Source organism: Monodelphis domestica, chromosome 6, assembly GCF_027887165.1.
Source record: "Monodelphis domestica isolate mMonDom1 chromosome 6, mMonDom1.pri, whole genome shotgun sequence".
Taxonomy (NCBI): Eukaryota; Metazoa; Chordata; class Mammalia; order Didelphimorphia; family Didelphidae; genus Monodelphis; species Monodelphis domestica.
Window position 1 is genome coordinate 85,945,653 of NC_077232.1, and position 15,058 is coordinate 85,960,710.

Sequence of the window (15,058 nt, forward strand, 5' to 3'; positions counted from 1 at the left end):
GTTAGAAGAGTTGGAAAACCAGAGGTAGAAGGAGGAAACTTAGATGAGGTCATTTCATCCAGCATCCCTATTTTACAGCCCAGAGAGGAGAAATAACTTGCCCAGAGTTCCATTTCAGGACCAGTAAATGTCTCGTAAATGTCTCTGGGCTGTATAAAATTCCCACTGAACCTCACACAAAAAAAGACTATGTATCAGGATCATAGAACCATACATTCTCATGGTTGTAAAGGACACCAGAGACCTGAATCCCTGGAATAATGCTTAGGCTTTATAGTATCATGGAAGGCACCCTGGATTTAAAATAGGAAGATATTGTTTAGAGACTTGGCCCTGCCCATTTGAATCTTTGTGGTCTTGGACAAGTCACTAATTCTCTTTGGGTCTCAGTTTATTTCATATGTAAAATGGGGCTAATAATGCTTGCTCTACTTACCTCACAGGATTGCTGTGAAGATCAAATGCAATTATATATATATACATATATATATAATTGCATATATATAAAATACTTAATAACCACATAAAGCTGTTGAAAGAACTACACAGAGGTAGAATTGGGAGGAACCTAATCCAGTCATCTCATTCTGTAGATGAGGAAACAGCCATGAGACAGAATCATATAATTTAAAGCTGAGATTCTGGGGATCCTACCCTACCCCAACCCCATTTCAAGGATATGCCTAACTTTTTAGCAACAACATTGATTCTGAACCAGGTCCTCCAACCCCAAGTCCTCTGTGCTTTCCATCACACAACCTAGCCTCCCACTAGTAGGAGTAGCTGATTAGAATTGGGAATCTAGACAGGACTTTATAAGTATGTTTGAGAGCATTAAATGTGCTGCAAATCTCATGCTTATCTTGTGTGAAAGTTAGTTGTAGAAGAGCAGCCAGCTGACTCAGTAGATAGAGAACCAGATGTGGAGTCATGAGTCTCAGATACTTCCTACCTGTGCAACCTTGGGCAAGTCATTTTACCTCAGTTGCCTAACCATCACTGCTCTTCTGCCTTGGAGCCAGTACTCAGTATTGATTTTCTTTCATTTATTTTTTATTTTTTATTTTTTAATCATTATTATTCCAAATATTTACAAATCCAAACAAAACAAACATTTTCATATGTAAAGAAAAAAGAAGATATATTACCCAATTAACATCACAAATCTCTCATATTTAACATACTTTTCTTCATAATTATATAATAGATGTGTTACTTCTAAGACAAAAGGTAAGGGTTTTAAATAAAGTTAGTTGTGGTGGGTCTTTTGGAGGCACCAAGGAAGCCTAATCTTTTTCAGTTTGTTGCCTTTTGGTTTATATATTACTAGAAATACAGTCTAAAGAACCCTAGATCCTACTAAAGAAGGGAAGTCATATTCTTTTTCACTTAAGTGACAGACCCAACAAAAACCGATCAGGGTAAAATGAAAGGAGCCCTCAAATGGGATCAAAAGTTTTTATTTATTCATTTATTTATTTTTGGATTTTAGCTTTTTTCCTTTCTAGCTATGTGATCACAGACAAGTCTCCTGGGCCTGTTTCATCTTCATTAGAATGGACTAGACTAGATCCTCTTTCCATTTATCTTCCATCTCTGAATCCTTTGATCTTCTCAAGCTGAGCCTTAAGATAGATCATCTTTGATGTTCACCTAAGGTTCCACCTCCATGAAGCCTTACCTGATCTCTCTCCCTCATCAAAATGTCCAGGAGGGCTTTCCATACATATCTATTTTATTCCTATATATTTTACCTTTCCAAAACCAGTCTTCTCACACTTTACTTCCTTCCACCTCCATTATGATCCAATGATAGTGGTCTTCTTGCTGCTCCTGACAGACAACACTGCATTTCTTAGCTTTTTTACTGTTTCTCCGCCATGCCTGGAGCTCTCTCCTTCCTCATCTCTGCCTCCTTGTGTCAGTTAAAATCCCATCTTCTTCAAGAACTCTTTCCCAGACCTCTTAATGCTTTCTCTCTGAGATTATATCCCAATTTTGTCCTAGATATATTCCGCTTGTACGTAGCATTTGCCTGTTGTGACCCTCTCTGGAAAGTGGGCTTCTTATTTTCCATTTTGTTTTGCTTTGCCTTTCTTTATATCTCCAAGGCTTAGTGCCAATGCCTGGTGCATAGTAGGTTCTTAACAAATGGTAGTAGAAAGAATGGCTGCTCCTATTATGTCTCCCAGTCCTATATTAGGATGTGAACTTCTATATTCTGGAATTTCCTATGTATTCTCAGAGCTTAGCAGGAAGCCTCTCACACACTACATGCTCAATAAATATTAATGTATGTATTGAATTAACATAGGAGTGTATATAAAGACATTTACCAAGTGTTAGTTGAAACATTGAATTTTGACATCGTGTCAGAATTCCTACCAATACAATGACTAGTTTCCACCCCAGAGGACTGATAAAACACCCTGCCTTCCTCTTTTCGTTGAAAAGTGATAGGTTCATGGTTTGGAATGAGGTATTGCATACCCTGTTGGGTGTGGTCAGTGGGCTGGTTTTTTGCCCATTTTTTGTTTTGCATTAACTTCATACAAGGGAAGATTCTATTAAGCGGTAGGGTAATAGGAAGTGACATTGAATTTTTTTTAACATATTCCTTCTGTCTTAGTATCATTATACTAGGGTAGAAGACTATAAAGGCTAGGCATTTGGGGTTGAAGGACTTGCCCAGGGTCACACAGTTAGGAATTATTTGAGGCCAGGTTCTCCCGACTCCAGAACTAACATTCTATCCACTGTGCTACCTTAACTACCCCAGACACTGATGCTTTAAAAAATGACTTAAATTATAACTTGCACAGTGGCAACTTGCAAATAGTCACCATTTAATAAATATGCACTGAATTACATCAAGAGTCCTAGCTCTTGGAATGATGATCTCATGCTTTTTGTATACAAATTCAGTCACTCTTTGTGTTTATTTTTCTAGGAATGGGAACTGAAAAATGGGACATAAAGAGAATGATGGAAAAACATACGTACCTTCTAGAAGGCCTTATACCCTCTCAACCAAGACTCATATGACAAGAGACTCAACTCTAAATGTGATGCCAAGCCACGACCGCATCAGAGGTTTTGTAATTCTCAGGTGCCAGTAGCTTGGCGCTCACTCACTTGTACTCTTTCTACTGTAGATGGTGCCCTTTTTTAAATGATTATTATTACTTGTGACACTTGTTTCCAACTTAAGAAGGTAAAAGAAACCACACACACATACAAAACACCCTAAGCAAAGGACAAAGTTAAGTGATAGAAGAGGAGCAAAAGAAACTGTAATGGCAAGGATTATGTCTTTTATTAACTAATTAAATCATGGCTTTAAACAGCCTGGGCTCAAATTGAACTGGATCATAAGAGTGAATCTGAAGGAGTTCCAGGCGAAATTCTCAGATTGACATTGGGGAGAGTTTTGTAGTAGAACTCCCCCAGCTGAGAATGGCTCTAGTTATGAGCAGAGCCAGGACCTGACCCATCATGGACAGTCTTATTTGAAAAAGAGCGTCAGGAAGCATGTTGATCAATGTGATAGGACTGCTGGCATGAGCTGAATGTCTGGTACAGGAGATTTTCCTCCTCCCTCTCAGTCCCTGTCTTACCCTTTTCCCCTAGTCATTAGAGATTTTGGAATGAAATAACTGTGATGTGAAACAATTCTTCCTCTCTTTCCTCCTTCCTCCCCACCTTTGGACAGATGCTTTTCTCACCGGGACATGAAAAGCTGCCATATTTTAGCTGCATTTAAAAAAAAATAATGTTTCTCTCTTTGTTGTGTATTGTGTATGTGTGTTTTTCTAAAGCACTTGGCATCTTCCAAGATCTTTTGTATCATAGTTTGTATTTTGTACTGCTTTTGAAAGGCAGCAAAGTGCTATTAATGTTGATTCATTGGTTTGACTTCCTCCTCTTTCCTAGCCACCCTCTATTCCTTCTCCTTCTCTTTGCATTTCAAAACCCCATCCTTCCAACTCCCTCCTTCCCTGAGAGCTGTCTCTGGCAGAGACTCTGACAGCAGAGGGGCAGCTTCACAAGCTGATGGAGTTTGATTCACTACATGATGAACTTGCAAATGTCACAGCTTCTCAGCCCTGATAGATTTGGTTGGATCAATCTTTTGATGAGTTCTGACCCTGGGAAAGAAAGTGGGTTCGGGACACTTCCAGTCCCTTCTCTTTGATTTATTGATCTAAATCCTTACTGTGGTGCCAGACTTGGCAGTGATTTGTGTTTTCTCCTCCCTAGCAGGAAGCCTAAAAGGAATGGTTTCTTTGCTGGCTATTATGTTGAGATCATGCTCCATATTTGAAGAAAATTATTTTATTTTGTGGGTGAAGAAGTGGGCTTAGTGCATCAAAGAGAGAAAAGTGTTAATGATGATTTTTAAAAAATGGCTGGTCTTAGGACTGGATTTCTCCTAATATATTTGCAGGAAGAGGGCTCAGAAAAGAAACTGTTAGAGCTGGAAGAGATGTCCCCCATTTTACAGTGAAGGAAATTAAGTCCTAGAAAATGGAAGACCAAGATCCCCCAGGAACTAAGTGGCAGACATGAAACTAGAACCTAGGCTTTCCACTGCCCAATACATCATTTTTCTTTCCCATATTGTGTTGCTAGCCTTATTCCCTAGCCCAAGAGTGTCACTGTCCATAATTTTCTGCCTTAAGAAAAGGAGAGTATGGTGACTAACTAAACAGATGACAGCCATTATTCAAAGAACCAGAGGTTTTCCTTAGTACCTGCAAAGGCAGCTCACAAAAATATGCCCCACTATGTACAGGCCAGCCCTTTCTCCCTAAAAGGGATACCCCAGTGAACTGGGAGTTTAATGAGAATTACTCAAACAACAAAAGGGAAGGGACTTTTGAGGAACTTATTCCTCTTTCTTACATAGTTCTTGATTGTGTATAGTAGGTACTCACTAAATATTTTTTGAAAAAGTTGATGTAGAAAACAAGCCAATATCAAATAGTTAAGAGTAATTTATTTCCAAAGAATGCTACAGGATCAGCACACATTCAATCCAGTCTTATACTGTCTACATAAGAATTAGTGTTAAAAACATGCTCCTGATTGGGCTCATGGGGCCAGGGGGAGAGGAGGTGAAGAATCACTTATAATACCATAGAAAGAACACTGGATGTGGAGTTGAAGGGTCTGTGTTGAAATCCCAGATTTATGATCTTAGTAAACCTCTGTGACTTGGTTTTCTCAACTGTAAAATGAAAGGGCTGGAGGGATTTAAAAAAAAAAAACAACCTTATCTTCCATCTTAGAATCAAAAATGTATATTGGCTCCAAGGCAGAAGAGTGGTAAGGGCTAGGTAAGAGACTTAGTCTGGTTTATACAGACTGAAAGTGAGTTCATATTTGAATCCAGGACCTCTAATCTTTAGCCCTGGCTCTATGTCCACTGAGCCACCTAGCTGCCCCCTGGGGGGAATTATTTTTGTGCTTCCTTCCAGCTATTAAAGCCTCTCATCCTATTAATGTCAAACTAGGAAAGAGATCATCTCATCCAACCTCCTCATTTTACAGAGGAGGAATCATTTCTGGGACTCTGGGTTAAAACAAGAAAGTAGATGCTGAAATTTTAGAAAGAGGTCAAAACACAATAAGTCCACAGCATACTTACTCAGAACACTCCTTATTACTCCTAATATTCTGGCTCATTAAACAGATGTTAAAGAAATTCAGGAAATGGGCTTCGATATTTCTTAGATTTCATCCCTTCCCAAATCTCCTGTAAATCAGTGAAGCTAAATGAGAGGAACCATAGCCTACAGGACTTTGTGTTCCCTATAAAGGGCAAGGGAAGAGCTCCTGCAAATGTTTGGATATGTGAGCTAGAAGTTTTAGTTTCCCAAAGAAGGTGCTAATGGAATTTTTTCGATTGGATCACTTGGTGGGAGTGACGCCAATGGGAAATTTGCCCATTGTCTTGTAATCAAAGCCATGCCCATTTTGTATCCCTGCAGAAATGTGAAAACCATCCAGAATGGCAAACAGTTTGATCTACAACAGATTTCTTTCTTTCGAAGGTGGGCTAATAGTATGTCTCGTTCAACATGAACAAATGTTTTCAGTTATTTTTTTAAAGTACAATATGGGCATGCTAAAATTAGTGAATAATTTGAAATTTCTAAGATTTTGCCATTTCTAAGCCAAGTCACAAAATGATAGACTTTGGATTTGCAGGGGGAACCTCAAAAGTCCTTCTAGCCCACCTTTTCCTGAAGCTCAGCTCCCTTCTAGGGGATCTGCACCCAGTGACTATCCTACCAGTGTCTTTTGAAGAATGCAAATTCCCCCTTTCCTTCTTTTCTGGTCTCTGGCTCTGTAAAATGGGGATTTAGGCATAGTCTCTAAGGGATCCCTTCCTTCTCTATTTCCTTTGATTCCCTGTTTGAAGACATCTAGTGCTGGAGAGCCCACTCCCTATTGTCATCAGCCAAGTTAGCCATCAAAGGTGCTGGACCATTTTCCTGTGTTCTCATGATTGGCAGCCTTCTCTTTGTCTGGGAGTACAACACGAAGTTTTGATTTTTTAAACCTAATATCTCTACTTACAAAGAAAGGTAAAGTAGTAAATCTATAGCCACAATCCTACGCTTTTATTGTCATGGTGCTGGTAACTCTCACATACAACACTCCTGATAACATGGTGGCAAAATGCCAACATGCAATCCTACAATGTTAGAACTAGAAGGGACCTCAAAGATCCTTTAATCTAGGAGTTCTTAATCCTGGGGTCCATGATCTTCCTTGTATTTTTTAAATTGATAACTGTATTTCTATATAATTTTTTTGTAATCCTATGCAATTTATTTTATGTATTTAAAACATTATTCTGAGGAGGAGTCTAAAGGCTTCCCCAGACAAAAGGGTCTGGGATATAAAAGGTTAAGAACTACTGCTCTAATCCAATCTTCTTATTCTATTATTAAGGAAACTGAGGCTCACAAGGGTGACTTCACCCAAGGTCACACAGCTGGCTATTGGCAGAGCCAGGAATACCCCCAAGTCTGCTGACTCCCAACCTATTTTTTATTTGTAATCCATTTACACTTGTGAACACTTTAAAATGGGTGGCCCACTTAAAAGCAAACCTATTCAAAACTATGCTATGTTCAATGGAGCCCACTTTAAATGAGCCACCCTATTGAAGAAGCACATAACACCATGGGAATATCATCTAATGAGTGATACCCAGTTTCCCCCTTTATATTTAAGAATTTTAAAAGTTTGATTAGAAAGTAAGTTTAGCCATTTTGCTTCAAACTAAGTTATTTATTTGTATATTTTCAATAAATATTGTTTTTAATTTATATCTGTACATATTTAAGATGCAAATTAGGCTTCTTATCAGAAGTTAGAACACATATGCTCCATATTTTGCCTGTTCACTAGCCATCTTGGCATCTTAAGGGCAGACATGAGCCCTTAAGGGAGGACAGGCTAGGAAGAGCAGACTGTCTCCTCCTGGGACTTTACCTTACACTGGCATTGGCTATCCCAACTATGTTAAAAAATGTTTCTTCAAATCACCGTTGGGACCCATATTTGTGACCCTAAAAATGCTTTGTGGAGCAGTTGAGTCAATATCTGGCTGGTAATGTAGGCAGTCAAAGATGATTATCTTCAGGAAGGAGCCAGGTTGCCAGTATTAGGTGGCGGGGGGACAGAGACCTGCTCAACAACAGCATGCTTGTCCTTCACAACCCTGTACTGGAAAGACCCATCTTCTTTTCTTTGACTCTATTGGTGAGGCACCATCTGCTCTCAAAATCTATCCTCTATGTTATTTTTTGGATGTCATACCTTCAAGAAGAATTGCTACACACCTGTCATATGGAATGTTCCATAGAATATCCATCCATAGGGTTTCCTTTCATCACCACCTATGTGGAGGGCTTCAATCTGTCCAGACACAGGTAACCCTTTTGCCAAAGCTGATAGTTTTCCCTACCCCTGGAAGGCCAGGGCAATGTCCCTTTAGCTGTCAAGTAAGAGGTGTGACTGTCAAGGTAAAAGACAAGAAACACAAAAAGAGGACCATCTCCCTCAATGTGGCTACCTTGGGAGACCATAGTTTAATCAATTCACCTACTATGTGCTGGGCACTGGGATAACAAAACCACCCTCAAACAGCCCTTGCCCTCCAGGAGGGAGGATCTTCTACCAGATCAAGAGACAGCTCTTAAGGGCGTTGGATTCAAAACCTATCTGGAATGCCTCTGTGGGAATGACCTTCAGGGATGCTGGGGGAACCAGAGAATAAACTCTGTCTTAATACCTTTGTTTAATGTAATCTCTTCTTCAATCAAAAAAGCCTTATTCAATCTATATTACATCAAGTGACTTCTGGGTCTCTCCCAAAATAAAATCCATCCATTAAGAATGGGAACTTTCCAATAATAGCCCTCATTCCTACAGTTTACAAAGAACATTCTTTATAACAGCCCTTTGAATAGAAATAGGACAAGGATAAATGCCTTATCTTTACTGATGAGGAAATTAAGGCTGAGAAGTGCTTGTTCAAGGGCACAGAGCTGAATCTTGAACCTGGGTCATTTGACTATGCATCCAATGCTCCATGTTGACCTGGGAAGTTGTTTTGGAGGAGGAAAAGTGATGGGTTACTGACTTCCAAATTAGGACTTGAAAAGGTTTCTAAGGTTAAGAAATGGTTGGAATTAGTGTATGGTCTCCCTCGGTGACCACTTGGAGGAGGTTGGAGGGCAGGAAAGGGGATAGCACTCACTTGTTTTCTTTTTTTGCAGTCACACCTCAGATTAGCAGAAAATAATCTCCTGCCTTGTGCTTTGTGGTGCAACCTTCTGGGTATTGATTATGCTGCAGTATTTTAGGCCAACCCATCCACACATGGTCATGATGGGAAACTCTAAGTTAAAGGTATTGGCATCATCAGAACATGGCAATGGATGTCTATTAGCCACCCAAGAAAAATGAAGTCATGGTCCCAGAATATAGAGGTCCATTTAGGAGCACATAATATAATAACATACCCTTAATAGCCACTGATTACAATAAGACACATCTATGAGGATTTTGTCAATAAACTTCCATTCTGTCATTCACTATCAGAATTGGTACCATTTAACCACTAACAGACAAAAATCATGGTAGCTTTTAAACAGCGTTTTCCTACATTTCCAGATATTTTAAGATGGATCTATCATTACGTAGACCATCTGTGAGTCAATTTTTTTTAATGAAAATGTTAGATATTTCCAATTCCTGGCACAGTTCGGAAGAGAGCAACAAGTTTTGTTAAAGACTGTGTCTTTCCAGACTGTGAAATAAACTTGTTCATCTATATTGGGCAGAACCCTTATCTCCCAGCAATATAACCTGCCTGTGTTTATAATAGAAGAATCCAGCCAGGAAAGCTACCTTTTTAAAACAGGAAATTGTCCTTGAGTATATATCACTTTGCACACCTTTGCCTGAAATAGTTTCAGATCTGTGCTCCCAAAATCTATTCACATTTCTATACAAAGATGCTATGATGCTTTCAGGTATATTTTGGTCATGGAGAGTATTTTTAAACAGGGATCATCTGATCATCACGTTGAAGGACCAAAGCTGGTGGGTATTTTTTTTTCAGTAGGATAATTTTGGTGTGTCAACTTTTCTAACCATGAGATTATTAATGTTTCACTTCAGCACCATTTTTTTCATTTCTAGACACTTTCAAAATTAATTGACCATGGTTGTATGCTGTAACATAATGTTCTCATATTAAGAATGTAATTATTTCCTTATTGTATTTTCTAAAAACAAAAATGTATTTAAAATTCTCTGTAAAAGAAACAAGCAAGGAACGTGGAAAGAATTTTTTGGTTTATTTTTTTTATTGACTATGTTGGCAGTGCCCATGATAATTAACTGTAAATATATTCTTTTAACTATTTCTCAATATATTTAAATCATGGAAAAAAATGTAAAAAAAGGAAAAAAAGGCTTTGTTTGTTTTTTAAAGTTTGAAATGGAGGCCCCATTGACACAATTTCCTAATTGCTTCATTTGAACTTTCTGCCTTTCTATTTAATTCTCCTAATGTCTTAAGTGGTGTAGATACTGACCGGCGCCCCTTGGCGTGACGCATCTATGTGTATTATTAATAAAAATTACCCTATTTGAATAAGGTTGTTGGAACTTCTTTCTTTGGTTTATCATATGTTGCTGACATTTTGTAGGGTGGTGTGGTGAGATTCTTTTAGTTTCCGTGATCTCTTGAGATCCAATCCAAGGCAATTCAACCAAAATGTATTAAATATCTATTAAATAGAGAGGTGTTTTAGGTTCTGGTGATATGGAGGCAAAATGAAAAACTATTACTGCGCTCAAAGAGTTTACATTATTCTGGGGAAGGGACAGAGAGATACAACATGTAAACAATTAAGAATATACATGATGGGAGCAATTAGGTGGTTCAGTGGATTGAAAACCAGTCCTAGAGATGGGAGGTCCTGGGTTCAAATGTGACCTCAAACAAGTGTCTGAGTGACCTTGGGCAACTCATTTTAACCCCTTCTCCCCAGGTGCCCAGCTCTTACCACTCTTCTGCCTTAGAACCAATACACAGTATAGATCCTGAGACAGGGTAAGGGTTTAAGGGGGGGGGAAAGAATATACATAATTTGAAATCACTGGAAATCAATTGAGTTGCTAACAACAGAGACACAATCAACTGGCAAAATGGAAGCCCTGAGTTTCAGTCCTACCTTGGACACTTAGTAGCTTTATCCCTGGGCAAGTCATTTATCTGCTCAACTTCAGTTTCCTCGTCTATAAAATGGAGATAATAACAGCACTTGCCTCCCAGAGTTGTTGTGAAAATTAAACTCAATAATATTTGTAAAGTGTTTTTCAAACTTTAAGGCAGCCTATAAATGCCTCTCACCCAGGGCAGGAATCTCTTCTTTACCATCATTGACAAGCTTTTGCCTTGAGGCTTTTAATGAAAAATTCACAAAGTCACCTGATCCACTTTCTATCTTGGCTAAATTAGAAACGTCTTCTAAACAATATCTCAAGACTTGAAGGTTTACAAGCCCTTGAATTAGATATCTCAAATATAATGTGCCCATTTTACAGAAACTCTAACATTCTCAAAGACAATGCTCATGGTCTTGCCATTAGTGTCTGAGACAGGATTTGAACTTCTGAGACTCAGATGGCCTCCTTCTACTATGCCCGCCATATTGCCTCTTGTAGTGTTCTGAACTCTGCCTGGACCACAACAACTGCTCAGTAAGTTGATACAACAAACATTTAGTCAGCACTCACTGTATGTAATTTAATTACAACTAGAGCTAGAAGTGGAGGCTATCTAGACCAGCCTCCTCATGTTACAGATGAGAAGTCAAAGCCCAGAAAAAATCAATGGCTTCCCCATACTTGTAGGACTACTAATATTGAGGCATAATTTGAACCAAGAATTTTGTGATTCAGTGTAGTGTAGGGGCTAGACAGTTGACTTTAGAGACAGGAATACCTAGATTCAAGCACATACTGGCTGTGTACTGTTGGGAAGTTAATTAACTTCTCTGTTCTCCAATTAACTAGTTTAGAACTGGAACTGAATTACTTTGGGTAGAGACAGCTCCTCCCTGTCCCTGTCCCAAAGGAGTTTCCTTTACCAATGAAATAAGAAATCCAGTTTAGAAATAAAAATTCCAGGGGGAATCTGGGTAGCTTCAGTGGATTAAGAACCAGGCCTAGAGATGGGAGGTCCTGGATTCACATATGACCTCAGATACTTCCCAGCTGTGTGACCCTGGGCAAGTCACTTAACCCCCTTTGCCTAACCCTTACCACCTGTCTTCCTTGGTAGTTCACAGTATTGATAGTGATGTGGAAGGTAAGGTCTTACAAATAAATAAATAAACAAACAAATAAATGAATGAATAAATAAATTAACAAATCAATCAATCAATAATAAAAGTAAAAATCCCATCTTCCATCCCTCCCAAGCTTTAGGAAGATCAACTGAGATAATGGGTATGAGATTGCAATAATAACTTTATTCATTTTTCTTTATAAAAAATTTGAATTTTTAAAAATTAACAAGCACATATTTTTCTCTCCTCACCACCATGATCCCCACTGCCCTTTGAAAAGAACAAAAGAAAAAGAAAATCCTTGTAATATATTTGAACAATCAAGCACTACAGAGTTTTGCATTGCTTGTGTTCAGTAGCGCCTTGAGCTTTCTCTAAAGCATGGTCTTTGGGGGTCTGATAAGAACCCTCATTTAGAGCTGGACCCATATAACCTTAGTTCTGGGGAAATAATTGCCCAGCCATTCTGCAACAAGGGATGGGGTCAGGTTTTGAACTCGGCTTTCCTAACTTCTACTCCAGGGCTCTGTTCATTATGTTGAGCTGCTTTAAGATGTTGCAGCATGAAGTGTTAGATGCATATGCTGCCGTTATTGCCATAGATAGGCTCATTCGTGCCTTGTCGCCATACTTTCTTTGGTCTGACTGCCCAGACCAGCGCTCCTTTCCCTGGCTCCTAGTCCCCATACATCAATTATGTCCCCTTATTAGAGTATGAACTCTTGAGAACAGGGCTTGTTTCTTTTTTTGTCTATTTGGATTCATGCATTTATTTGTTCATTCCTTTATTTATTCATTCATTTACCTTACCTTGATTTAGAGCTTTCCAGAGTCTCTCCTGTTTCTCAGTCCTTCCTGCCTTCACCCTGTCCTACAACAAACAGCAAGCCTGGCTTTTCCTCTTAGCCGGGACCTTTCCCCTCCGATGCTGATGACAAGATGATTTTTTTTCAGTATTATTGACTTGCTTTGTTCCGGTTAAAGCAGGTTCTTCCTCATCAGGGCCTGAATCAGGGGCTCCCCTGCTCTATCAATTGCCAAATGAGTGGTCATTGCTTTCCCGTAAAGATACTTTCAGGGTATGGCTGGGGTAATCTTTTTTTTTTCAGTTGTCTTTCCCTTCCCTACGCTCTCCATCCTGGGTCATGGCAATGAGAGGAAGAATCAGCTCCTTAATTTCATTTACAATTTAGTGAGAAGCCCCGAGCCCTGCGCCTTACATTTACTAAGCCACCAGGACCCAACCAGAAGCATTCATCACACAACATGTGACTTCAGGCCACCCTGAGGCCAGCTCAGCCACATTATCAAGGAAAATCCTGTTACACGCGAGAAGCTGGGACAGCGTTAGCTGATATTATAATGCCCCAGAAATTTTTATGACCAGAAACTCCATCAATTTTACTGTGTTAATTAAAAAGGATCATCATTTCCAGCAAAGAGACTAATTAGTCAATAAATGTGTAGACAAATAAATAAATCTGATGATATAGTGGAAAGATTTGGGCTTGTGTGGGAAGACTGGGATGGGTCCAGGCACTATCTCTGCCAATAACTGATAATATGACCTGAAGTAAATTACCTTCCTTCTTTGGGGTCTCAATTTCCTCAGACTAAACCTCATCCTAGATTCAATAAACTACACTGGCTCCCTATTACCTCCCAGAACAAATAGAAGATCCTCCATTTCGCAATAGAATCCTTCACAACTTGGCCCCTTTTTACCTTTTCCAGTCTTTCACATTTACTCTTCTCCTGATACCCTTATGATCTGTCTTCAATGACCTTTTTGCTATTCCTCAAACTATTTTATCCTGAACAAGTCACATCAAGTCACTGTAGCTCAGTTCCTCATCTGTAAAATAAGGGAGTTGGATCCTTAAGGTCTCTTGTATTTCTAATTATTTTGTGATTCTTAAAAAATGGCAAGAGTGAAGAAAATTCAGTTGAAAGAATTTATTTCCCATTCCCAAACCTTGGGAGCTTTGAATAAGACTGACCTTAGGAGAGGATATGTGGTTGGCTTTAGCTATAGAGGTAGAGGCCCTCACTTGGATGTCCATAGGACCTGGGCTGGGCTGATTGACAGTTGTTGACATTGATGAAGAGGATCATAAGATCATCTATTCAGAGTCTGAAGGAGACTTGGAAAGTATTTTGTACATAGTGAGACCTTAACACTTGTTTGTGAATTAAATTAAGATGACATGCTAGAAAATTGGGCTTAATGCAGATTACTCAGGCAGAATATGTGAAATAAATTGGAGCAAAGAGGACTTAGTAGAAGCAGAGAGATTAATACAGAAATAAAAGGCAATGGGGGCCCGAGCTAAGGTGGTGGTTCATAAATAGAGAACTCAGAAGTCTCATCATTTTAGCTTAAGCTAATATCTTCCTTCCTTCCTTCCTTCCTTCCTTCCTTCCTTCCTTCCTTCCTTCCTTCCTTCCTTCCTTCCTTCCTTCCTTTCTTTCTTTCTTTCTTTCTTTCTTTTCTCTTCTTTCTTTCTCTTTCTTTCTTTCTTTCTTTCTTTCTTTCTTTCTTTCTTTCTTTCTTTCTTCTTCTTTCTTTCTTCTTCCTTCCTTCCTTCTCCTTCCTTCCTTCCTTCCTTCCTTCCTTCCTTCCTTCCTTCCTTCCTTCCTTCCTTCCTTTCTTCCTTCCTTCCTTCCTTCCTTCCTTCCTTCCTTCCTTCCTTCCTTCCTTCCTTCCTTCCTTCCTTCCTTTCTTTCTTCTTTTCTTTCTTTTCTTCTTTCTTTCTTTCTTTCTTTCTTTGTCTTTCTTTCTTCTTCTTTCTTCTTTCTTTCTTTCTTTCTTTCTTTCTTTCTTTCTTTCTTTCTTCCTTCCTTCCTTCCTTCTTCCTTCCTTCCTTTCTCTTTCTTTCTTTCTTTCTTTTCTTTCTTTCTTCTTTCTTTCTTTCTTTCTTTCTTTCTTTCTTTCTTTCTTTCTTTTCTTTCTTTCTTTCTTTCTTTCTTTCTTTCTTTCTTTCTTTCTTTCTTTCTTTCTTTCTTTCTTTCTTTCTTTCTTTCTTTCTTCTGTCTCACAATACATACTAGTATCAGGGACAAGGCAAAAAAGTAGTTAGGATTAGGCAATTGGATTAAGTACCTTGCCCAGGAATGTACAGCTAGGAAATGTCTGAGGCTAGATTTGAACCCAGGTCTTCCAGACCTAGCTG

General features: G+C 38.9%; 1 protein-coding gene across 5 annotated transcripts in view; it reads left to right on the forward strand.

Annotated features, from left to right (window-relative positions):
• Positions 1–10,183, forward strand: part of AFAP1 (actin filament associated protein 1) — a 231,405-nt gene extending 221,222 nt beyond the window's left edge. For all 5 annotated transcript variants that reach the window (XM_007496781.3, XM_001364753.4, XM_056802392.1 and 2 more), the window contains one exon: positions 2,951–10,183. In XM_007496781.3, the coding sequence (XP_007496843.1) occupies positions 2,951–2,977 (27 nt within the window). In that variant the 3' untranslated portion in view covers positions 2,978–10,183. The remainder of the gene's footprint in view (positions 1–2,950) is intronic.
• The last annotated feature ends 4,875 nt before the right edge of the window (positions 10,184–15,058 follow it).